The 25,776-nt window shown below is 37.0% G+C and overlaps 1 protein-coding gene across 1 annotated transcript in view; it reads right to left on the bottom strand.

The window, feature by feature from the left end:
• Window positions 1–1,044: 1,044 nt before the first annotated feature.
• LOC135744143 (MAM and LDL-receptor class A domain-containing protein 1) overlaps window positions 1,045–25,776 on the bottom strand; it is a 39,810-nt gene continuing 15,078 nt past the window's right edge. The window contains exons 10-57 of the mRNA XM_065262109.2: window positions 23,890–24,173; window positions 23,119–23,384; window positions 21,669–21,725; window positions 21,450–21,587; window positions 21,049–21,305; window positions 20,340–20,424; window positions 18,683–18,760; window positions 18,399–18,536; window positions 18,057–18,313; window positions 17,761–17,845; window positions 17,503–17,637; window positions 16,726–16,863; window positions 16,384–16,640; window positions 16,088–16,172; window positions 15,830–15,964; window positions 14,474–14,611; window positions 14,132–14,388; window positions 13,834–13,918; window positions 13,576–13,710; window positions 12,795–12,932; window positions 12,453–12,709; window positions 12,157–12,241; window positions 11,899–12,033; window positions 11,118–11,255; window positions 10,776–11,032; window positions 10,480–10,564; window positions 10,222–10,356; window positions 9,441–9,578; window positions 9,099–9,355; window positions 8,803–8,887; window positions 8,545–8,679; window positions 7,764–7,901; window positions 7,422–7,678; window positions 7,126–7,210; window positions 6,868–7,002; window positions 6,087–6,224; window positions 5,745–6,001; window positions 5,449–5,533; window positions 5,191–5,325; window positions 4,410–4,547; window positions 4,068–4,324; window positions 3,772–3,856; window positions 3,514–3,648; window positions 2,733–2,870; window positions 2,391–2,647; window positions 2,095–2,179; window positions 1,837–1,971; window positions 1,045–1,193 (exon numbers count right to left, since the gene is read on the bottom strand). Of these exons, the coding sequence (XP_065118181.2) occupies window positions 1,045–1,193; window positions 1,837–1,971; window positions 2,095–2,179; window positions 2,391–2,647; window positions 2,733–2,870; window positions 3,514–3,648; window positions 3,772–3,856; window positions 4,068–4,324; window positions 4,410–4,547; window positions 5,191–5,325; window positions 5,449–5,533; window positions 5,745–6,001; window positions 6,087–6,224; window positions 6,868–7,002; window positions 7,126–7,210; window positions 7,422–7,678; window positions 7,764–7,901; window positions 8,545–8,679; window positions 8,803–8,887; window positions 9,099–9,355; window positions 9,441–9,578; window positions 10,222–10,356; window positions 10,480–10,564; window positions 10,776–11,032; window positions 11,118–11,255; window positions 11,899–12,033; window positions 12,157–12,241; window positions 12,453–12,709; window positions 12,795–12,932; window positions 13,576–13,710; window positions 13,834–13,918; window positions 14,132–14,388; window positions 14,474–14,611; window positions 15,830–15,964; window positions 16,088–16,172; window positions 16,384–16,640; window positions 16,726–16,863; window positions 17,503–17,637; window positions 17,761–17,845; window positions 18,057–18,313; window positions 18,399–18,536; window positions 18,683–18,760; window positions 20,340–20,424; window positions 21,049–21,305; window positions 21,450–21,587; window positions 21,669–21,725; window positions 23,119–23,384; window positions 23,890–24,173 (7,464 nt within the window). The remainder of the gene's footprint in view (window positions 1,194–1,836; window positions 1,972–2,094; window positions 2,180–2,390; window positions 2,648–2,732; window positions 2,871–3,513; window positions 3,649–3,771; window positions 3,857–4,067; window positions 4,325–4,409; window positions 4,548–5,190; window positions 5,326–5,448; window positions 5,534–5,744; window positions 6,002–6,086; window positions 6,225–6,867; window positions 7,003–7,125; window positions 7,211–7,421; window positions 7,679–7,763; window positions 7,902–8,544; window positions 8,680–8,802; window positions 8,888–9,098; window positions 9,356–9,440; window positions 9,579–10,221; window positions 10,357–10,479; window positions 10,565–10,775; window positions 11,033–11,117; window positions 11,256–11,898; window positions 12,034–12,156; window positions 12,242–12,452; window positions 12,710–12,794; window positions 12,933–13,575; window positions 13,711–13,833; window positions 13,919–14,131; window positions 14,389–14,473; window positions 14,612–15,829; window positions 15,965–16,087; window positions 16,173–16,383; window positions 16,641–16,725; window positions 16,864–17,502; window positions 17,638–17,760; window positions 17,846–18,056; window positions 18,314–18,398; window positions 18,537–18,682; window positions 18,761–20,339; window positions 20,425–21,048; window positions 21,306–21,449; window positions 21,588–21,668; window positions 21,726–23,118; window positions 23,385–23,889; window positions 24,174–25,776) is intronic.

The following is a 25,776-nucleotide window of genomic DNA, read 5'->3' as shown; positions in this document are numbered from 1 at the left end:
TAATAAGTGAATTGTGTTTGTTTTTTGAATAAATATTTTTAAAAAACATTCAGAAATAATGTTTTATAACATTTTTAAAATAATACAAAATGATATAGAAATATACATTTTTAACGGTGCTTAAAGTGCAGTCTGTGATATATTTATATCTATACATACCTGCACTTCCACCATCTGAGGTTGTAGTTTTTATGGGTGTAGGTGTGGGTTCGGTGTGTTTGGTTGTAGTTGGGGTAGGTCTGGTTGTAGTTGGGGTGGGTCCGGGTGTCAATGAGACTCCAGGGTTTGTTAAATCTGAAGAAAAAGTAAAGCGTTTAACCAGATGTCAAGAACACTTTTGTTAAAGTTGCATGTGAGAAATCACTCTGTAAATTAAATGAAATAGAGTTTTTCTAAAGCTCAAATGTTGAAACATACCATTACAGGTTCCTCTGTGTAGAGAGACATCATCAATGGAAACATCTGACAGGGATGTGCTTCCTCTACGTCCCTCAAAGATCACCTAACAGATCAATTACATATATAGAGTTTGACACATTTCTTCATATACCACACATAAATGATTTCAGGACCGTAGCACATCATGTCCCATAAAACACTCTGAACAGGATACATTTAGAGAGGAACTACAAGCCTGCTTTGATTACTTTAAAACTTCACTGATGGGAGCATTATTTTGTTTATTTATATGTAATCCTCAAACCTTCACTGACCTGAAACTTCCCTGTTGGTGTCAGGTCCACCAGTGCACGGTACCACATGTTTCCCTGGTTTTCTCTCTTCTTCCACACCTCTTTGGCCACATTTCCCTGCAGATGGTAGACGCTCAGTCCCATGGTGTTACCGGAACCGTACATGTGGTACCAAAACTGAAGACACTGATTTTGAATGTCAGTGCACTCTGAACTGATGATACGTGCCGTGTCACCATAACTAGCACTATCACCCTCGATGTACATGTAGAAACCACCTAGACATTTACATCAGGACAATCACTTTAGAAATCAACATAACAAATGTATTGATCGTTTTTCAGTAAAGAAATCAGGACCCACTTCCTGTTGTGTGGTCAGAGGAGGGGCCAGTCATCAAAGAGGGGGTGGAGCCTGTGTGTCTTGTCCAATCAAAAGCATCAGTCGGCATCTGACTCCAAGCGCAGATATCACCGTCAAAATCACAGTTCAGGCTACAAACTGTTGAAAGAAAAAACGCAATGACCATTCCAAGTAGTTAACAGCAGTCTGCTTAACCAAGAATAGAAGATCGGATTAATAGCTGTTTGGCCAAGACTCATTTATGTGGCTGAATGTAAATAGACGAGAAAATGCATAAAGTGACAAGGTGTAAAAAGGCCTTTTATTGTCTGTTGGAATGTTAAATTTTTTTTATTGTTAAATAATGTCAAAAAAATATAGTAAAAAAGCACGTTCTGAAAATGTAACTTTGCAACAGTGAAAAAGATTATCAAAATATTTAGGGAAATGAAAAGGCCAAGATTTTTTTCTTGCATCCCTACTATTTCAAACTACAGCACCTGTTACAATAAAAGTCTGATTTCTATAGACCCAGCTAACAGAAAAACGTTTTAAAAACATTCAAAGAGGTCTTTGATGCTGAATATAACACTGATCACCATAATGGTGACTTTAAATGAAACAAAGCATCAACATCTAAACATAATAAGTGAATTGTGTTTGTTTTTTAAATAAATATTTTTAAAAAACATTCAGAAATAATGTTTTATAACATTTTTAAAATAATACAAAATGATATAGAAATATACATTTTTAACGGTGCTTAAAGTGCAGTCTGTGATATATTTATATCTATACATACCTGCACTTCCACCATCTGAGGTTGTAGTTTTTATGGGTGTAGGTGTGGGTTCGGTGTGTTTGGTTGTAGTTGGGGTAGGTCTGGTTGTAGTTGGGGTGGGTCCGGGTGTCAATGAGACTCCAGGGTTTGTTAAATCTGAAGAAAAAGTAAAGCGTTTAACCAGATGTCAAGAACACTTTTGTTAAAGTTGCATGTGAGAAATCACTCTGTAAATTAAATGAAATAGAGTTTTTCTAAAGCTCAAATGTTGAAACATACCATTACAGGTTCCTCTGTGTAGAGAGACATCATCAATGGAAACATCTGACAGGGATGTGCTTCCTCTACGTCCCTCAAAGATCACCTAACAGATCAATTACATATATAGAGTTTGACACATTTCTTCATATACCACACATAAATGATTTCAGGACCGTAGCACATCATGTCCCATAAAACACTCTGAACAGGATACATTTAGAGAGGAACTACAAGCCTGCTTTGATTACTTTAAAACTTCACTGATGGGAGCATTATTTTGTTTATTTATATGTAATCCTCAAACCTTCACTGACCTGAAACTTCCCTGTTGGTGTCAGGTCCACCAGTGCACGGTACCACATGTTTCCCTGGTTTTCTCTCTTCTTCCACACCTCTTTGGCCACATTTCCCTGCAGATGGTAGACGCTCAGTCCCATGGTGTTACCGGAACCGTACATGTGGTACCAAAACTGAAGACACTGATTTTGAATGTCAGTGCACTCTGAACTGATGATACGTGCCGTGTCACCATAACTAGCACTATCACCCTCGATGTACATGTAGAAACCACCTAGACATTTACATCAGGACAATCACTTTAGAAATCAACATAACAAATGTATTGATCGTTTTTCAGTAAAGAAATCAGGACCCACTTCCTGTTGTGTGGTCAGAGGAGGGGCCAGTCATCAAAGAGGGGGTGGAGCCTGTGTGTCTTGTCCAATCAAAAGCATCAGTCGGCATCTGACTCCAAGCGCAGATATCACCGTCAAAATCACAGTTCAGGCTACAAACTGTTGAAAGAAAAAACGCAATGACCATTCCAAGTAGTTAACAGCAGTCTGCTTAACCAAGAATAGAAGATCGGATTAATAGCTGTTTGGCCAAGACTCATTTATGTGGCTGAATGTAAATAGATGAGAAAATGCATAAAGTGACAAGGTGTAAAAAGGCCTTTTATTGTCTGTTGGAATGTTAAATTTTTTTTATTGTTAAATAATGTCAAAAAAATATAGTAAAAAAGCACGTTCTGAAAATGTAACTTTGCAACAGTGAAAAAGATTATCAAAATATTTAGGGAAATGAAAAGGCCAAGATTTTTTTCTTGCATCCCTACTATTTCAAACTACAGCACCTGTTACAATAAAAGTCTGATTTCTATAGACCCAGCTAACAGAAAAACGTTTTAAAAACATTCAATGAGGTCTTTGATGCTGAATATAACACTGATCACCATAATGGTGACTTTAAATGAAACAAAGCATCAACATCTAAACATAATAAGTGAATTGTGTTTGTTTTTTAAATAAATATTTTTAAAAAACATTCAGAAATAATGTTTTATTACATTTTTAAAATAATACAAAATGATATAGAAATATACATTTTTAACGGTGCTTAAAGTGCAGTCTGTGATATATTTATATCTATACATACCTGCACTTCCACCATCTGAGGTTGTAGTTTTTATGGGTGTAGGTGTGGGTTCGGTGTGTTTGGTTGTAGTTGGGGTAGGTCTGGTTGTAGTTGGGGTGGGTCCGGGTGTCAATGAGACTCCAGGGTTTGTTAAATCTGAAGAAAAAGTAAAGCGTTTAACCAGATGTCAAGAACACTTTTGTTAAAGTTGCATGTGAGAAATCACTCTGTAAATTAAATGAAATAGAGTTTTTCTAAAGCTCAAATGTTGAAACATACCATTACAGGTTCCTCTGTGTAGAGAGACATCATCAATGGAAACATCTGACAGGGATGTGCTTCCTCTACGTCCCTCAAAGATCACCTAACAGATCAATTACATATATAGAGTTTGACACATTTCTTCATATACCACACATAAATGATTTCAGGACCGTAGCACATCATGTCCCATAAAACACTCTGAACAGGATACATTTAGAGAGGAACTACAAGCCTGCTTTGATTACTTTAAAACTTCACTGATGGGAGCATTATTTTGTTTATTTATATGTAATCCTCAAACCTTCACTGACCTGAAACTTCCCTGTTGGTGTCAGGTCCACCAGTGCACGGTACCACATGTTTCCCTGGTTTTCTCTCTTCTTCCACACCTCTTTGGCCACATTTCCCTGCAGATGGTAGACGCTCAGTCCCATGGTGTTACCGGAACCGTACATGTGGTACCAAAACTGAAGACACTGATTTTGAATGTCAGTGCACTCTGAACTGATGATACGTGCCGTGTCACCATAACTAGCACTATCACCCTCGATGTACATGTAGAAACCACCTAGACATTTACATCAGGACAATCACTTTAGAAATCAACATAACAAATGTATTGATCGTTTTTCAGTAAAGAAATCAGGACCCACTTCCTGTTGTGTGGTCAGAGGAGGGGCCAGTCATCAAAGAGGGGGTGGAGCCTGTGTGTCTTGTCCAATCAAAAGCATCAGTCGGCATCTGACTCCAAGCGCAGATATCACCGTCAAAATCACAGTTCAGGCTACAAACTGTTGAAAGAAAAAACGCAATGACCATTCCAAGTAGTTAACAGCAGTCTGCTTAACCAAGAATAGAAGATCGGATTAATAGCTGTTTGGCCAAGACTCATTTATGTGGCTGAATGTAAATAGACGAGAAAATGCATAAAGTGACAAGGTGTAAAAAGGCCTTTTATTGTCTGTTGGAATGTTAAATTTTTTTTATTGTTAAATAATGTCAAAAAAATATAGTAAAAAAGCACGTTCTGAAAATGTAACTTTGCAACAGTGAAAAAGATTATCAAAATATTTAGGGAAATGAAAAGGCCAAGATTTTTTTCTTGCATCCCTACTATTTCAAACTACAGCACCTGTTACAATAAAAGTCTGATTTCTATAGACCCAGCTAACAGAAAAACGTTTTAAAAACATTCAATGAGGTCTTTGATGCTGAATATAACACTGATCACCATAATGGTGACTTTAAATGAAACAAAGCATCAACATCTAAACATAATAAGTGAATTGTGTTTGTTTTTTAAATAAATATTTTTAAAAAACATTCAGAAATAATGTTTTATAACATTTTTAAAATAATACAAAATGATATAGAAATATACATTTTTAACGGTGCTTAAAGTGCAGTCTGTGATATATTTATATCTATACATACCTGCACTTCCACCATCTGAGGTTGTAGTTTTTATGGGTGTAGGTGTGGGTTCGGTGTGTTTGGTTGTAGTTGGGGTAGGTCTGGTTGTAGTTGGGGTGGGTCCGGGTGTCAATGAGACTCCAGGGTTTGTTAAATCTGAAGAAAAAGTAAAGCGTTTAACCAGATGTCAAGAACACTTTTGTTAAAGTTGCATGTGAGAAATCACTCTGTAAATTAAATGAAATAGAGTTTTTCTAAAGCTCAAATGTTGAAACATACCATTACAGGTTCCTCTGTGTAGAGAGACATCATCAATGGAAACATCTGACAGGGATGTGCTTCCTCTACGTCCCTCAAAGATCACCTAACAGATCAATTACATATATAGAGTTTGACACATTTCTTCATATACCACACATAAATGATTTCAGGACCGTAGCACATCATGTCCCATAAAACACTCTGAACAGGATACATTTAGAGAGGAACTACAAGCCTGCTTTGATTACTTTAAAACTTCACTGATGGGAGCATTATTTTGTTTATTTATATGTAATCCTCAAACCTTCACTGACCTGAAACTTCCCTGTTGGTGTCAGGTCCACCAGTGCACGGTACCACATGTTTCCCTGGTTTTCTCTCTTCTTCCACACCTCTTTGGCCACATTTCCCTGCAGATGGTAGACGCTCAGTCCCATGGTGTTACCGGAACCGTACATGTGGTACCAAAACTGAAGACACTGATTTTGAATGTCAGTGCACTCTGAACTGATGATACGTGCCGTGTCACCATAACTAGCACTATCACCCTCGATGTACATGTAGAAACCACCTAGACATTTACATCAGGACAATCACTTTAGAAATCAACATAACAAATGTATTGATCGTTTTTCAGTAAAGAAATCAGGACCCACTTCCTGTTGTGTGGTCAGAGGAGGGGCCAGTCATCAAAGAGGGGGTGGAGCCTGTGTGTCTTGTCCAATCAAAAGCATCAGTCGGCATCTGACTCCAAGCGCAGATATCACCGTCAAAATCACAGTTCAGGCTACAAACTGTTGAAAGAAAAAACGCAATGACCATTCCAAGTAGTTAACAGCAGTCTGCTTAACCAAGAATAGAAGATCGGATTAATAGCTGTTTGGCCAAGACTCATTTATGTGGCTGAATGTAAATAGACGAGAAAATGCATAAAGTGACAAGGTGTAAAAAGGCCTTTTATTGTCTGTTGGAATGTTAAATTTTTTTTATTGTTAAATAATGTCAAAAAAATATAGTAAAAAAGCACGTTCTGAAAATGTAACTTTGCAACAGTGAAATAGATTATCAAAATATTTAGGGAAATGAAAAGGCCAAGATTTTTTTCTTGCATCCCTACTATTTCAAACTACAGCACCTGTTACAATAAAAGTCTGATTTCTATAGACCCAGCTAACAGAAAAACGTTTTAAAAACATTCAATGAGGTCTTTGATGCTGAATATAACACTGATCACCATAATGGTGACTTTAAATGAAACAAAGCATCAACATCTAAACATAATAAGTGAATTGTGTTTGTTTTTTAAATAAATATTTTTAAAAAACATTCAGAAATAATGTTTTATAACATTTTTAAAATAATACAAAATGATATAGAAATATACATTTTTAACGGTGCTTAAAGTGCAGTCTGTGATATATTTATATCTATACATACCTGCACTTCCACCATCTGAGGTTGTAGTTTTTATGGGTGTAGGTGTGGGTTCGGTGTGTTTGGTTGTAGTTGGGGTAGGTCTGGTTGTAGTTGGGGTGGGTCCGGGTGTCAATGAGACTCCAGGGTTTGTTAAATCTGAAGAAAAAGTAAAGCGTTTAACCAGATGTCAAGAACACTTTTGTTAAAGTTGCATGTGAGAAATCACTCTGTAAATTAAATGAAATAGAGTTTTTCTAAAGCTCAAATGTTGAAACATACCATTACAGGTTCCTCTGTGTAGAGAGACATCATCAATGGAAACATCTGACAGGGATGTGCTTCCTCTACGTCCCTCAAAGATCACCTAACAGATCAATTACATATATAGAGTTTGACACATTTCTTCATATACCACACATAAATGATTTCAGGACCGTAGCACATCATGTCCCATAAAACACTCTGAACAGGATACATTTAGAGAGGAACTACAAGCCTGCTTTGATTACTTTAAAACTTCACTGATGGGAGCATTATTTTGTTTATTTATATGTAATCCTCAAACCTTCACTGACCTGAAACTTCCCTGTTGGTGTCAGGTCCACCAGTGCACGGTACCACATGTTTCCCTGGTTTTCTCTCTTCTTCCACACCTCTTTGGCCACATTTCCCTGCAGATGGTAGACGCTCAGTCCCATGGTGTTACCGGAACCGTACATGTGGTACCAAAACTGAAGACACTGATTTTGAATGTCAGTGCACTCTGAACTGATGATACGTGCCGTGTCACCATAACTAGCACTATCACCCTCGATGTACATGTAGAAACCACCTAGACATTTACATCAGGACAATCACTTTAGAAATCAACATAACAAATGTATTGATCGTTTTTCAGTAAAGAAATCAGGACCCACTTCCTGTTGTGTGGTCAGAGGAGGGGCCAGTCATCAAAGAGGGGGTGGAGCCTGTGTGTCTTGTCCAATCAAAAGCATCAGTCGGCATCTGACTCCAAGCGCAGATATCACCGTCAAAATCACAGTTCAGGCTACAAACTGTTGAAAGAAAAAACGCAATGACCATTCCAAGTAGTTAACAGCAGTCTGCTTAACCAAGAATAGAAGATCGGATTAATAGCTGTTTGGCCAAGACTCATTTATGTGGCTGAATGTAAATAGACGAGAAAATGCATAAAGTGACAAGGTGTAAAAAGGCCTTTTATTGTCTGTTGGAATGTTAAATTTTTTTTATTGTTAAATAATGTCAAAAAAATATAGTAAAAAAGCACGTTCTGAAAATGTAACTTTGCAACAGTGAAAAAGATTATCAAAATATTTAGGGAAATGAAAAGGCCAAGATTTTTTTCTTGCATCCCTACTATTTCAAACTACAGCACCTGTTACAATAAAAGTCTGATTTCTATAGACCCAGCTAACAGAAAAACGTTTTAAAAACATTCAAAGAGGTCTTTGATGCTGAATATAACACTGATCACCATAATGGTGACTTTAAATGAAACAAAGCATCAACATCTAAACATAATAAGTGAATTGTGTTTGTTTTTTAAATAAATATTTTTAAAAAACATTCAGAAATAATGTTTTATAACATTTTTAAAATAATACAAAATGATATAGAAATATACATTTTTAACGGTGCTTAAAGTGCAGTCTGTGATATATTTATATCTATACATACCTGCACTTCCACCATCTGAGGTTGTAGTTTTTATGGGTGTAGGTGTGGGTTCGGTGTGTTTGGTTGTAGTTGGGGTAGGTCTGGTTGTAGTTGGGGTGGGTCCGGGTGTCAATGAGACTCCAGGGTTTGTTAAATCTGAAGAAAAAGTAAAGCGTTTAACCAGATGTCAAGAACACTTTTGTTAAAGTTGCATGTGAGAAATCACTCTGTAAATTAAATGAAATAGAGTTTTTCTAAAGCTCAAATGTTGAAACATACCATTACAGGTTCCTCTGTGTAGAGAGACATCATCAATGGAAACATCTGACAGGGATGTGCTTCCTCTACGTCCCTCAAAGATCACCTAACAGATCAATTACATATATAGAGTTTGACACATTTCTTCATATACCACACATAAATGATTTCAGGACCGTAGCACATCATGTCCCATAAAACACTCTGAACAGGATACATTTAGAGAGGAACTACAAGCCTGCTTTGATTACTTTAAAACTTCACTGATGGGAGCATTATTTTGTTTATTTATATGTAATCCTCAAACCTTCACTGACCTGAAACTTCCCTGTTGGTGTCAGGTCCACCAGTGCACGGTACCACATGTTTCCCTGGTTTTCTCTCTTCTTCCACACCTCTTTGGCCACATTTCCCTGCAGATGGTAGACGCTCAGTCCCATGGTGTTACCGGAACCGTACATGTGGTACCAAAACTGAAGACACTGATTTTGAATGTCAGTGCACTCTGAACTGATGATACGTGCCGTGTCACCATAACTAGCACTATCACCCTCGATGTACATGTAGAAACCACCTAGACATTTACATCAGGACAATCACTTTAGAAATCAACATAACAAATGTATTGATCGTTTTTCAGTAAAGAAATCAGGACCCACTTCCTGTTGTGTGGTCAGAGGAGGGGCCAGTCATCAAAGAGGGGGTGGAGCCTGTGTGTCTTGTCCAATCAAAAGCATCAGTCGGCATCTGACTCCAAGCGCAGATATCACCGTCAAAATCACAGTTCAGGCTACAAACTGTTGAAAGAAAAAACGCAATGACCATTCCAAGTAGTTAACAGCAGTCTGCTTAACCAAGAATAGAAGATCGGATTAATAGCTGTTTGGCCAAGACTCATTTATGTGGCTGAATGTAAATAGACGAGAAAATGCATAAAGTGACAAGGTGTAAAAAGGCCTTTTATTGTCTGTTGGAATGTTAAATTTTTTTTATTGTTAAATAATGTCAAAAAAATATAGTAAAAAAGCACGTTCTGAAAATGTAACTTTGCAACAGTGAAAAAGATTATCAAAATATTTAGGGAAATGAAAAGGCCAAGATTTTTTTCTTGCATCCCTACTATTTCAAACTACAGCACCTGTTACAATAAAAGTCTGATTTCTATAGACCCAGCTAACAGAAAAACGTTTTAAAAACATTCAAAGAGGTCTTTGATGCTGAATATAACACTGATCACCATAATGGTGACTTTAAATGAAACAAAGCATCAACATCTAAACATAATAAGTGAATTGTGTTTGTTTTTTAAATAAATATTTTTAAAAAACATTCAGAAATAATGTTTTATAACATTTTTAAAATAATACAAAATGATATAGAAATATACATTTTTAACGGTGCTTAAAGTGCAGTCTGTGATATATTTATATCTATACATACCTGCACTTCCACCATCTGAGGTTGTAGTTTTTATGGGTGTAGGTGTGGGTTCGGTGTGTTTGGTTGTAGTTGGGGTAGGTCTGGTTGTAGTTGGGGTGGGTCCGGGTGTCAATGAGACTCCAGGGTTTGTTAAATCTGAAGAAAAAGTAAAGCGTTTAACCAGATGTCAAGAACACTTTTGTTAAAGTTGCATGTGAGAAATCACTCTGTAAATTAAATGAAATAGAGTTTTTCTAAAGCTCAAATGTTGAAACATACCATTACAGGTTCCTCTGTGTAGAGAGACATCATCAATGGAAACATCTGACAGGGATGTGCTTCCTCTACGTCCCTCAAAGATCACCTAACAGATCAATTACATATATAGAGTTTGACACATTTCTTCATATACCACACATAAATGATTTCAGGACCGTAGCACATCATGTCCCATAAAACACTCTGAACAGGATACATTTAGAGAGGAACTACAAGCCTGCTTTGATTACTTTAAAACTTCACTGATGGGAGCATTATTTTGTTTATTTATATGTAATCCTCAAACCTTCACTGACCTGAAACTTCCCTGTTGGTGTCAGGTCCACCAGTGCACGGTACCACATGTTTCCCTGGTTTTCTCTCTTCTTCCACACCTCTTTGGCCACATTTCCCTGCAGATGGTAGACGCTCAGTCCCATGGTGTTACCGGAACCGTACATGTGGTACCAAAACTGAAGACACTGATTTTGAATGTCAGTGCACTCTGAACTGATGATACGTGCCGTGTCACCATAACTAGCACTATCACCCTCGATGTACATGTAGAAACCACCTAGACATTTACATCAGGACAATCACTTTAGAAATCAACATAACAAATGTATTGATCGTTTTTCAGTAAAGAAATCAGGACCCACTTCCTGTTGTGTGGTCAGAGGAGGGGCCAGTCATCAAAGAGGGGGTGGAGCCTGTGTGTCTTGTCCAATCAAAAGCATCAGTCGGCATCTGACTCCAAGCGCAGATATCACCGTCAAAATCACAGTTCAGGCTACAAACTGTTGAAAGAAAAAACGCAATGACCATTCCAAGTAGTTAACAGCAGTCTGCTTAACCAAGAATAGAAGATCGGATTAATAGCTGTTTGGCCAAGACTCATTTATGTGGCTGAATGTAAATAGACGAGAAAATGCATAAAGTGACAAGGTGTAAAAAGGCCTTTTATTGTCTGTTGGAATGTTAAATTTTTTTTATTGTTAAATAATGTCAAAAAAATATAGTAAAAAAGCACGTTCTGAAAATGTAACTTTGCAACAGTGAAAAAGATTATCAAAATATTTAGGGAAATGAAAAGGCCAAGATTTTTTTCTTGCATCCCTACTATTTCAAACTACAGCACCTGTTACAATAAAAGTCTGATTTCTATAGACCCAGCTAACAGAAAAACGTTTTAAAAACATTCAATGAGGTCTTTGATGCTGAATATAACACTGATCACCATAATGGTGACTTTAAATGAAACAAAGCATCAACATCTAAACATAATAAGTGAATTGTGTTTGTTTTTTAAATAAATATTTTTAAAAAACATTCAGAAATAATGTTTTATTACATTTTTAAAATAATACAAAATGATATAGAAATATACATTTTTAACGGTGCTTAAAGTGCAGTCTGTGATATATTTATATCTATACATACCTGCACTTCCACCATCTGAGGTTGTAGTTTTTATGGGTGTAGGTGTGGGTTCGGTGTGTTTGGTTGTAGTTGGGGTAGGTCTGGTTGTAGTTGGGGTGGGTCCGGGTGTCAATGAGACTCCAGGGTTTGTTAAATCTGAAGAAAAAGTAAAGCGTTTAACCAGATGTCAAGAACACTTTTGTTAAAGTTGCATGTGAGAAATCACTCTGTAAATTAAATGAAATAGAGTTTTTCTAAAGCTCAAATGTTGAAACATACCATTACAGGTTCCTCTGTGTAGAGAGACATCATCAATGGAAACATCTGACAGGGATGTGCTTCCTCTACGTCCCTCAAAGATCACCTAACAGATCAATTACATATATAGAGTTTGACACATTTCTTCATATACCACACATAAATGATTTCAGGACCGTAGCACATCATGTCCCATAAAACACTCTGAACAGGATACATTTAGAGAGGAACTACAAGCCTGCTTTGATTACTTTAAAACTTCACTGATGGGAGCATTATTTTGTTTATTTATATGTAATCCTCAAACCTTCACTGACCTGAAACTTCCCTGTTGGTGTCAGGTCCACCAGTGCACGGTACCACATGTTTCCCTGGTTTTCTCTCTTCTTCCACACCTCTTTGGCCACATTTCCCTGCAGATGGTAGACGCTCAGTCCCATGGTGTTACCGGAACCGTACATGTGGTACCAAAACTGAAGACACTGATTTTGAATGTCAGTGCACTCTGAACTGATGATACGTGCCGTGTCACCATAACTAGCACTATCACCCTCGATGTACATGTAGAAACCACCTAGACATTTACATCAGGACAATCACTTTAGAAATCAACATAACAAATGTATTGATCGTTTTTCAGTAAAGAAATCAGGACCCACTTCCTGTTGTGTGGTCAGAGGAGGGGCCAGTCATCAAAGAGGGGGTGGAGCCTGTGTGTCTTGTCCAATCAAAAGCATCAGTCGGCATCTGACTCCAAGCGCAGATATCACCGTCAAAATCACAGTTCAGGCTACAAACTGTTGAAAGAAAAAACGCAATGACCATTCCAAGTAGTTAACAGCAGTCTGCTTAACCAAGAATAGAAGATCGGATTAATAGCTGTTTGGCCAAGACTCATTTATGTGGCTGAATGTAAATAGACGAGAAAATGCATAAAGTGACAAGGTGTAAAAAGGCCTTTTATTGTCTGTTGGAATGTTAAATTTTTTTTATTGTTAAATAATGTCAAAAAAATATAGTAAAAAAGCACGTTCTGAAAATGTAACTTTGCAACAGTGAAAAAGATTATCAAAATATTTAGGGAAATGAAAAGGCCAAGATTTTTTTCTTGCATCCCTACTATTTCAAACTACAGCACCTGTTACAATAAAAGTCTGATTTCTATAGACCCAGCTAACAGAAAAACGTTTTAAAAACATTCAATGAGGTCTTTGATGCTGAATATAACACTGATCACCATAATGGTGACTTTAAATGAAACAAAGCATCAACATCTAAACATAATAAGTGAATTGTGTTTGTTTTTTAAATAAATATTTTTAAAAAACATTCAGAAATAATGTTTTATAACATTTTTAAAATAATACAAAATGATATAGAAATATACATTTTTAACGGTGCTTAAAGTGCAGTCTGTGATATATTTATATCTATACATACCTGCACTTCCACCATCTGAGGTTGTAGTTTTTATGGGTGTAGGTGTGGGTTCGGTGTGTTTGGTTGTAGTTGGGGTAGGTCTGGTTGTAGTTGGGGTGGGTCCGGGTGTCAATGAGACTCCAGGGTTTGTTAAATCTGAAGAAAAAGTAAAGCGTTTAACCAGATGTCAAGAACACTTTTGTTAAAGTTGCATGTGAGAAATCACTCTGTAAATTAAATGAAATAGAGTTTTTCTAAAGCTCAAATGTTGAAACATACCATTACAGGTTCCTCTGTGTAGAGAGACATCATCAATGGAAACATCTGACAGGGATGTGCTTCCTCTACGTCCCTCAAAGATCACCTAACAGATCAATTACATATATAGAGTTTGACACATTTCTTCATATACCACACATAAATGATTTCAGGACCGTAGCACATCATGTCCCATAAAACACTCTGAACAGGATACATTTAGAGAGGAACTACAAGCCTGCTTTGATTACTTTAAAACATCACTGATGGGAGCATTATTTTGTTTTTATTTTTATGTAATCCTCAAACCTTCACTGACCTGAAACTTCCCTGTTGGTGTCAGGTCCACCAGTGCACGGTACCACATGTTTCCCTGGTTTTCTCTCTTCTTCCACACCTCTTTGGCCACATTTTCCTGCAGATGGTAGACGCTCAGTCCCATGGTGTTACCGGAACCGTACATGTGGTACCAAAACTGAAGACACTGATTTTGAATGTCAGTGCACTCTGAACTGATGATACGTGCCGTGTCACCATAACTAGCACTATCACCCTCGATGTACATGTAGAAACCACCTAGACATTTACATCAGGACAATCACTTTAGAAATCAACATAACAAATGTATCGATCGTTTTTCAGTAAAGAAATCAGGACCCACTTCCTGTTGTGTGGTCAGAGGAGGGGCCAGTCATCAAAGAGGGGGTGGAGCCTGTGTGTCTTGTCCAATCAAAAGCATCAGTCGGCATCTGACTCCAAGCGCAGATATCACCGTCAAAATCACAGTTCAGGCTACAAACTGTTGAAAGAAAAAACGCAATCACCATTCCAAGTAGTTAACAGCAGTCTGCTTAACCAAAAATAGAAGATCGGATTAATAGCCGTTTGGCCAAGACTCATTTATTTACATTTACATTTACATTTAGTCATTTAGCAGACGCTTTTGTCCAAAGCGACTTACAAGTGAGGTAAACAATAGAAGCAATTATGGCAACATAAGAACAGCAATACATAAGTGCACTGGAAATAGTTTTATCAAGTCCAACACAATATACATAGCCAAGGGTATGTTAGTATTTTTTTTTATTTTTTTTTTAGATAAAGAGGAAGGTAAATAGAGAAAGAGATAAAGAGAAGGGTAACTTAATAAAGATAGTAAATCTGTAATTAGGAAGTTAGGTAATGGTGGAAGAGATGGGTTTTTAGCCGAGTCTTAAAGACAGCTACAGTGTCAGCTGATCGTGTCACGACCGGCAGATCATTCCACAGTTGTGGGACAGTTCCTGAGAAGGTACGCGTTAGTTTTATCTTCCCTATTTGAGATGGTACCACAAGTCTTCGCTCGGTGGCAGAGCGCAGTGATCGAGAGGGTACATAAGGCTCTATAAGCAAGCGAAGGTAAGGGGGTGCTGACCCAGTGGTGGTTTTAAAGGCCAGGAGCAGAGCCTTAAATTTGATGCGGGCTGCTTCAACCATTTATGTGGTTGAATGTAAATAGAAGAGAAAATGCATAAAGTGACAAGGTGTAAAAAGGCCTTTTATTGTCTGTTGGAATGTTAAAAAATGTTTATTGTTAAATAATGTCAAAAAAATATAGTAAAAAAGCACGTTCTGAAAATGTAACTTTGCAACAGTGAAAAAGATGTCAAAATATTTAGGGAAATGAAAAGGCAAGATTTTTTTCTTGCATCCCTACTATTTCAAACTACAGCACCGGTTACAATAAAAGTCTGATTTCTATAGACCCAACTAACAGAAAAAAGTTTTAAAAACATTCAATGAGGTCTTTGATGCTGAATATAACACTGATCACCATAATGGTGACTTTAAATGAAACAAAGCATCAACATCAACACATAATAAGTGAATTGTGTTTGTTTTCTAAATAAATATTTTTAAAAAACATTCAGAAATAATGTTTTATAACATTCTTAAAATAATAAAAAATGATATAGAAATATTATTTTTTTAACGGTGCTTAAAGTGCAGGCTGTGATATATTTATATCTATACATACCTGCACTTCCACCATCTGAGGTTGTAGTTTTTATGGGTGCAGTTGTGGGTTCGGTGTGTCTGGTTGTAGTTGGGGTAGGTCTGGTTGTAGTTGGGATGGGTCCGGGTGGCAATGATACTCCAGGGTTTGTTAAATCTGAAGAAAAAGTACAGCGTTTAACCAGATGTCAAGAACACTTTTGTTAAAGTTGCATGTGAGAAATCACTCTGTTAATTAAATGAAACAGAGTTTTTTTAAAGCTCAAATGTAGAAACATACCATTACAGGTTCCTCTGTGTAGAGAGACATCATCAATGGAAACATCTGACAGGGATGTGCTTCCTCTACGTCCCTCAAAGATCACCTAACAGATCAATTACATATATAGAGTTTGACATATTTCTTCATATACCACACATAAATGATTTCAGGACCGTAGCACATCATGTCCCATAAAACACTCTGAACAGGATACATTTAGAGAGGAACTACAAGCCTGCTTTGATTACTTTAAAACTTCACTGATGGGAGCATTATTTTGTTTATTTTTATGTAATCCTCAAACCTTCACTGACCTGAAACTTCCCTGTTGGTGTCAGATCCACCAGTGCACGGTACCACATGTTTCCCTGGTTTTCTCTCTTCTTCCACACCTCTTTGGCCACATTTCCCTGCAGATGGTAGACACTCAGTCCCATGGTGTTACCGGAACCGTACATGTGGTACCAAAACTGAAGACACTGATTTTGAATGTCAGTGCACTCTGAACTGATGATACGTGCCGTGTCACCATAACTAGCACTATCACCCTCGATGTACATGTAGAAACCACCTAGACATTTACATCAGGACAATCACTTTAGAAATCAACATAACAAATGTATTGATCGTTTTTCAGTAAAGAAATCAGGACCCACTTCCTGTTGTGTGGTCAGAGGAGGGGCCAGTCATCAAAGAGGGGGTGGAGCCTGTGTGTCTTGTCCAATCAAAAGCATCAGTCGGCATCTGACTCCAAGCGCAGATATCACCGTCAAAATCACAGTTCAGGCTACAAACTGTTGAAAGAAAAAACGCAATCACCATTCCAAGTAGTTAACAGCAGTCTGCTTAACCAAGAATAGAAGATCGGATTAACAGCCGTTTGGCCAAGACTCATTTATGTGGCTGAATTTAAATAGAAGAGAAAATGCATAAAGTGACAAGGTGTAAAAAGGCCTTTTATTGTCTGTTGGAATGTTAAAAAATTTTTATTGTTAAATAATGTCAAAAAAATATAGTAAAAAAGCACGTTCTGAAAATGTAACTTTGCAACAGTGAAAAAGATTATCAAAATATTTAGGGAAATGAAAAGGCCCAGATTTTTTTCTTGCATACTATTTCAAACTACAGCACCTGTTACAATAAAAGTCTGATTTCTATAGACCCAGCTAACAGAAAAAAGTTTTAAAAACATTCAATGAGGTCTTTGATTCTGAAAATAACACTGATCACCATAATGGTGACTTTAAATGAAACAAAGCATCAACATCTAAACATAATAAGTGAATTGTGTTGGTTTTTTAAATAAATATTTTTAAAAAACATTCAGAAATAATGTTTTATAACATTTTTAAAATAATAAAAAATGATATAGAAATATAAATTTTTAACGGTGCTTAAAGTGCAGTCTGTGATATATTTATATCTATACATACCTGCACTTCCACCATCTGAGGTTGTAGTTTTTATGGGTGTAGTTGTGGGTTCGGTGTGTCTGGTTGTAGTTGGGGTAGGTCTGGTTGTAGTTGGGATGGGTTCGGGTGGCAATGAGACTCCAGGGTTTGTTAAATCTGAAGAAAAAGTACAGCGTTTAACCAGATGTCAAGAACACTTTTGTTAAAGTTGCATGTGAGAAATCACTCTGTTAATTAAATGAAACAGAGTTTTTTTAAAGCTCAAATGTAGAAACATACCATAACAGGTTCCTCTGTGTAGAGAGACATCATCAATGGAAACATCTGACAGGGATGTGCTTCCTCTACGTCCCTCAAAGATCACCTAACAGATCAATTACATATATAGAGTTTGACACATTTCTTCATATACCACACATAAATGATTTCAGGACCGTAGCACATCATGTCCCATAAAACACTCTGAACAGGATACATTAAGAGAGGAACTACAAGCCTGCTTTGATTACTTTAAAACATCACTGATGGGAGCATTATTTTGTTTATTTTTATGTAATACTCAAACCTTCACTGACCTGAAACTTCCCTGTTGGTGTCAGGTCCACCATTGCATGGTACCACATGTTTCCCTGGTTTTCTCTCTTCTTCCACACCTCTTTGGCCACATTTCCCTGCAGATGGTAGACGCTCAGTCCCATGGTGTTACCGGAACCGTACATGTGGTACCAAAACTGAAGACACTGATTTTGAATGTCAGTGCACTCTGAACTGATGATACGTGCCGTGTCACCATAACTAGCACTATCACCCTCGATGTACATGTAGAAACCACCTAGACATTTACATCAGGACAATCTCTTTAGAAATCAACATAACAAATGTATTGATCGTTTTTCAGTAAAGAAATCAGGACCCACTTCCTGTTGTGTGGTCAGAGGAGGGGCCAGTCATCAAAGAGGGGGTGGAGCCTGTGTGTCTTGTCCAATCAAAAGCATCAGTCGGCATCTGACTCCAAGCGCAGATATCACCGTCAAAATCACAGTTCAGGCTACAAACTGTTGAAGGAAAAAGCAACAATTACTAATTAACAACATCTGCATAACCAAGATATTAATTTTGATGCATTTAAGTCCTGTTTTTATATGTTCTACCTTTCACACAGACTTAAACATCAGTGTTATCATGGGAAGCTTAATCTTACCTGGATGTGGATTGATTGAATTTGAAGTAGACAGAGGAGGTACCAGGGTGGTCGAGTCTTGATCTTCTATTGAAGTATCTGGCAATGTTTAAGATGTAATCAAAATTGTAAGACCAATGATATAGTATTAAATATTAAGTAACAATATGATATATTAAATTATAAAAGGAAAAGGAAGAAGAGCAATGTTTTTTTACACTTCAGTGGTCCAATAAGTATTCAACTGCAATAAACGTCTCATATGGCAGTAAATATCCTCACAATATTACTATTTCTCAAAACTTTGACAAAAAATATTTTTAAAGGAACTGTATTCTTACAGTTTTTCAAAAATGCACACGTTATTCCGCAAATTATTTTAATATTAGATGAGAGTATTCAAATAACAGCAATGAACGTCTCGTCGTATGGCAATAAATATCCACATATAACTTAACATTAGCCTGGTCCAACCAGACTCTCGTACATTCATTTCATTTGTACAGAGAGTCTGGCTACGCTCCATTGCAAAGCATTACTTCCGTTAAGGAGGGTCCTCTGTTGAATTTTAAAACTATTGGATCCGTCCAGAGTCACTCAGGATCTGCCGTAGCCAATCGCTAACGTGTGGTCGTGACATATATCATGCGCCGAAAACGGATGGAAAAAAACAAGACCGAATGATCAGACCAACAAAACTTAGCAAATATTGTTCTTGCTCCGGCTTTATCTTCTGTATATTTGGCAGTTTTGCAACAACGGACCGAATTGCTTTTCTCACGTCATGCCATTACTGAACTACAACTCAAACTGATGCACAACCTCAACGTCATTGTTCTCAGCCACACCCCTCTGTTCGCTGATTGGTCCTGCAGATTTTTGCAGGAAAAAACTAAACTCTACACAGCAGTCCCAGACGTAGTACTGAAGCGAAATGAAAATTAAGCAGAAGCACGAAGGAGGGCGGAGCCAGGCTAACTTAACATAGCACCATAATGACATTAATAAACACACAAGGAAGCAGGATTGACATGTAAATTGTATTATTATTACTGGAAAAGCAGCAATATTACGGAAATAAACTCTGAGGTAAATGCGCCAAACACGGTATTCAAACAGGTATCATTATAACCTTTCTAACAATAGAGTGAACCTTATATTATTATTATTATTATTATTTGAAAATAATATTTATTTATTATTTGCAAATTATTATCTTATTTGAATAGATTTTATTGCTGCTTCCACAGACATCAGTGTGCATTTTACAAACTACATGTAGGCTATTGTTTTAGCAGTGCTCATGTGTATTTAAATGTCTGAAATCTTAAATAAACATTATGAGCTCATCTGTCTGGCTTAGCGCCAACCAATGCGCAAGACGTTTGAATCTGGCAGTAATGTCACGTCACTGAGCATTCTAAATCCCAAATGGGGATAAGGATAAATTATTATTTAACTCAAAAGGTTGACCATTTTATTTGTAACCATGAACACAAAAATGAAACAGAGGGCCTGAATTTCCATAAATTTATGTTAAGATTCCAATTTGGAGTGTTTCCGGAAATTTACAGAAAACTTTCCACCCCTTTGCAACTCTAATAAAAACATATTCCCTTGTCGCTGATAATGCCAGAAAAAAATATTTTGCTTCAAAAGGTTTTGACACTACACATACCGTCACATCCACCATACAATATGACCACATCATCTATGGCCACATCTGAGCGAGGATCTGAACCCCTGATGCCCTCCACGATTATCTGAAACAAGCCATTTTAGAACATAAGCATGTGTTTCGCTATACATGTTAACAAAAAAACAATGCACCCATTAGACTGAAAACATTTATATCCATTTTTTCTCCCTAGAATGTATTAAAGGGGCCATGGCATGAAAATCTGACTTTTTCCATGTTTAAGTACTATAATTGGGTTCCCAGTGTTTCAACCTAGAAAGTGTGTAAAAGATCAAACCAGTAACATAGTTTTGGTAAACCATTCTTTGCAAGCACGTGAAAAATTAGGTCATTGAAATTTGGCTCTCCTTATGATGTCATGAGGAGATCTTATTATGATAATACCGTCCCTTAATCTGGACTATCCAACCGGCTCATTTGCATTTTAAAAGACAAACCCAAAATGGCACATTTTTTCTGACACCTACAAAGTGTCAATTTTAACATGCTATAATAAATTATCTCTATGGTATTTTGAGCTAAAACTTCGCATGTGTACTCTGGGGACACCAAAGATTTATTTAACATCTTAAAAAGTCTTGTGACATGGCCCCTTTAACATCAACATTTTGGCTCATTACGATAGCAAAATATTGGGTTCAATTTCTAGAGGATACACTGTGTAAAATGTACCTTTTATGCTTTTTACCTGAAATGGTTCTTGTGGTTTAATTTCGACACTTCCTTGTAACCAGTGGTTTCCCTGATTGTTGGCTTTGGACCATATTTTGAGAGCGCGCTTGTTCTCAAACAGGTAAATGTTGAGTGCCATAGCATTTGCTTGGCCGTACATGTGATACCAGAACTTCACGCACTGCTTTCCGGAAGCGTAGCATGCAGGGCTCATGATGCGGGCTGAGTCACCTTGGACCACGCTATCTCCCTCAATGTACATGTAGAAGCCATCTATATAAATCAATCATATAATTTATATAACATAGGTTGTATATTTATTGCAAAATCATATCTACATCGATCTATATATCTATAGAACCTTATGAGAAAGTTTAACCAGCATTTTATAAGCATCTTTAGGCCAAATCAGCTTACTTCCTGTGGTGTGGTCGTCAGTTGGCCCGGTGAGATCTGATGGCGTTGATCCCGACCATCTCGTCCAATCAAAACTGTCCTGGATGAGTTGTTCCCACCCGCATTCATTCTGGTCAAAGTTACAGCTCCATGTGCAGCCTGTGTGATGACAAGGACAGGGGATTTAACAATAAAACCAAATAAATAAATTGAGAAAACGAGCAACGAAGCACTGCTTACTTTCAGAGGATGAGGTTGGTTTAGATCCATCTGTTGGTTGGGGGGGAGGATCCAAATCTGTGTAAAAACATATACATTTAGATGTTTCTCTGATGGATTGTGTTGCTGTCTACAATACAAGGCAATGAAAGTTGATTTATATAAAAGATGATTTGCACAAAGAATAAACCCAAGTATAAAATCATTGGCTAATTTAATTTGTAATAAGGTAAAAAGAAAATTAAACATGAATAACTATTATTTTAAAGGGATAGTTCCCCCCTCCCAAAAAAAATCATTCATCACCCCCCCATTCAAATTGTAACAAACTTCTTTAAATTACTTTATTCTGCTGACATTTTAAGCAATGTTTGTAACCAAACCGTTTCTGAGCACCATTGACTTACATAGTATTTTTTTCATCTCAGTGGCGGCTCGTGACTGCTCATCTGAGGAGCGGCATTCAAAAATAAGTGTTTGGAGTGTCATGTGTTTTGCTTGCGTTTTCAAAATATGTGTTTGTTGCATCATGTAAACCATGTGCATCACATGTTTGTCAAAATAAGTGACTGCTGCACACGCATCAAAACAGTTTATGATAAAAGAGACACTCACGTTCACAAAATACAGGGTTTCCCGCAGAAAATTTGTTAGTTAAGGTGGTAGGGTTGTGCAGGTGGGCGGGCCGGTGGTGTGGCAATCATGACGCGTATGCGTCATGATAAAAATATTTTTATTTAAAACAATCAAATAAAACTCAATTTTGAAGAAACTATGACAGAAAATGAACACATACTAGATTATTAATGAATTAAATGTTTTATCAACAGGCTAGTTATCCTTCAGACAGTGACGGACCATGTCTTTCTCTCATTTTGGCCATGTGGCGTTTGGTGGAATTTTTTTTGGACGACCAAGTTAAGGTGGTAGGGTATCCCAGCTTAGGTGGGCCGCCCGAACTGAAAAGTGCTGCGGGAAACCCTGAAATACATGCAAGACACTCCATTAACTGTAAACTCTGATTACACATCAGATTATACGAGCATCTGGCAAATGCGAGCGTCTCTTTTATCATAAACCGTTTAGACGCATCTGCAGCAGGCACTTATTTTTGACAAGACACGTGATACACACAGGATCTCTAGATGCGCAGAACACATATTTTGAAAAAAGGAACCACACACATGACAGGCTACATACATGTTGTGACGAACTTTGCATCGAGTGACCTCGAAAAAAGAAGTCACTGGCCGCCACTTCTTCACCTACTATAAAAGTCAGTAGTTATCCTGCTTCCTACTTGACTACAAATATCTGTGTTCACCATAGCAAAAAACAAAATAAAAAAACAGGTTTGGGGCGAAATATTTATGCATGAGGTTGCGTTTCGGTATGAATGGAAGTCAATGGAACACAAAGTGTAGTATGACCGCCCCTTTAAAATATATTTATTTACTAAATAAGCATTTACCACAGGAAGTGTGATTTCTCCAGTGTGTTAGAAACACTTCAGCTAACTCGCAGGCAGACACATAGTCCTCTAAAGAGTTGCAGAGCTGAGATTTATCCCCCTGATAAGTGCAGTAATCAGAAATGCAGCTGGTGACGTAGATCTGAGGTGGAACAAACCAATGACATTCAGCGAAAACATCACTAAACAGTGCACTGCACTCTTTGAATGCACCGTTCTCCAGATCAGGGTCACATGCAGGGGGGTCTGGAGAGCCATTACTGCATCTGGAGAAAAAAACACATTTAAATTAGATTTTTTCATAAAATTAGATCATAATCATAACCAGGTCGGCAATAAAAAAACAGAAGTCTGGGAAATATTTTGTAATTTTAAGCCATACATATTATTTAATTATTGTAAATGCATAATAAATTGATGTAATGTACATAAAATATACATGTGTAATTTCAATATTTTGTTGAAATCAGTATTCTAAAACCATGAACGTTTTTTATTGTAGTAACTCAGATGAAAAATGCTGAAGTAAATTTAATTTTTACTACAGTAAATTGTAGTACGATTTATTGTAATAATATATAAATTCCTAAACTTTGTTGATGCTAAAACTATTCTGTAGCATCGACTGTGGTGAATTAAATATAAAAAGAATATATTATAAAATAAATATATATGATTTGTTTTATGTATCATCCACTTCTGTTGAATATTAAATATCGTTGTATGCTGTTTTTGAAAGTGAAATAGAGTTTAAAATAAAATGATTCTTACGGCCAGTCAGTGTCGTGTGTATCCCAGCTGCTGCCGAACTCGTGCGCATGCGCTACAGTGTTGCCGTCGGGTGTTAAAAAGTCATCAAACTGACTTCCGGAGTAAGTTCCGCACAAACCGCACATCATCCCCGTGTAACGCTCATCCACCTGCACAAACAATCTCTGCTTTCCGTCAAACAACAGCCGCAGACCGAAACTGGTGTCCAACTGAGCGTAAGGTCCTGACTGAGACAAACGAAATAACCCAAAGTCCGCGGGGAGATTGACTGGAGCACCGTTAACCTGAAGGGAAAAACAAGCAAAACACGGATCAGGGTGAGAAACGCCATGCGTCATGTGTTTCCCAAACTTTCACGATTCCCATAAGATATCCCTGTGTGTAACATGTTCTGTGTACTATTTAACCCTCATAAGCCCCTATTTTCCACGTTAGAGTTCCCTGGGGGTAAAAATGACCCCAGAAATTAAAAGGGTGATTACAAAAAATATATAAATTTTTAATGATACAAATAATATATCTTTTTTGTTGTTTACTTCCCATCTATACAATAATGCTGTGTTCTGGGAGATATGAAATACTTTTGTACATGTTTACCACTCAATTCCTCAACTACACCATTAGCTTGCCTGTAAAATCGACTATTTGTTATTTAGAAAAAACAGTTTTATGGTTACAGTTTAGGAAATAAATAATTTTGACCAGCAGATGCCCATATAGACCCATTCATTTTACTGGATGTGGCCAACTGCTCAACATCAATAATTTAGTGATACATTTTGTGAATGTATGTTTATATAAACATTAAAAAGGTAATTAAAAATAAAAATTATTTCAAATAGTATGAATTTTTTTGTAGTTTTTGATGCATTTTGAAATGTCTGTTTTTACAAAATGCCATATAAATTCGACTAAATGTAAGGGTGTGTGCGTGCGTGCGTGCGTGTTTGTGACTTTGTCTTTTTTGTGTGTGTCTTTATGTGTGTGTAAGTTTTACTGTGTCTTTGTGCGTGCGTCTGTGTGTGTGATTGAGCATGTCTTTTCTATATTGCATTTGTGTACCAGGTAGTACCAGTGTGTGTCAAAATTTTCAGATTTATTCCGGATGCATTGATTTTTTTTGATGAATAACAAGAAAAAAATATGATTTTTTTTTTTGCATTTCCCATTCATTTCAATTGGGGTCATTTTTACCCCCAAAGGGCCTGTTTTTGGTGATTTTTTTATCCAGATAATCTGGAAAAGTCACAAAATCTTATTCCACTGAGATAAAGGGAACCATGTTTTTTAACTAAATAAAAGTGGCTTGTGGGTAAGATTGACCCCAAGGGCCCTATTAGGGTTAATAAAGCATGCTAATATACTGTTCTCATACCAAACTTATTAACAGAGCATAGTAGGGCTGTGCAAAAAATCGACTGCGATTATCATGCGCGTGTCATCAGTAAAGCCGGTTCCGTGATTAGAAGTAAATCGCCATCAGCTGCTTTCAGATGGAGCAGCATTTATTATACACAGACCCGTAGTTCACCGAGAAGCTAGGCAAAAATCGCATAGAAAATCGGAATCGATTTTCCTCGATTATGAACCCGATTTTGCCTAGCTTCTCGGTGAACTACGGGTCTGTTTAATAAATGCCGCTCCATCTGAAAGCAGCTGATGGCGATTTAATACTAATCACCAAACCGGCTTTACTGATGACACGCGCATGATAATCGCAGTCGATTTTTTGCACAGCCCTAGAGCATAGGGTGTAATGCTATTTAATTAAATCACGTTGTAAGGACCAGAGCGTGTCCATATAGAAAATAGATCTTTGTAAAGGCAGAAAAAGAAATTCAAATTTGCAGGTAACACAAAATGCGTGCACTGCGTAAAAATTGTCTC

The sequence above is a fragment of the Paramisgurnus dabryanus genome, chromosome 6 (assembly GCF_030506205.2).
Source record: "Paramisgurnus dabryanus chromosome 6, PD_genome_1.1, whole genome shotgun sequence".
In the NCBI taxonomy this organism is placed as follows: Eukaryota; Metazoa; Chordata; class Actinopteri; order Cypriniformes; family Cobitidae; genus Paramisgurnus; species Paramisgurnus dabryanus.
Note: the sequence above shows the minus strand (reverse complement) of the source record. Positions and strands in the feature narration are given on the sequence as shown.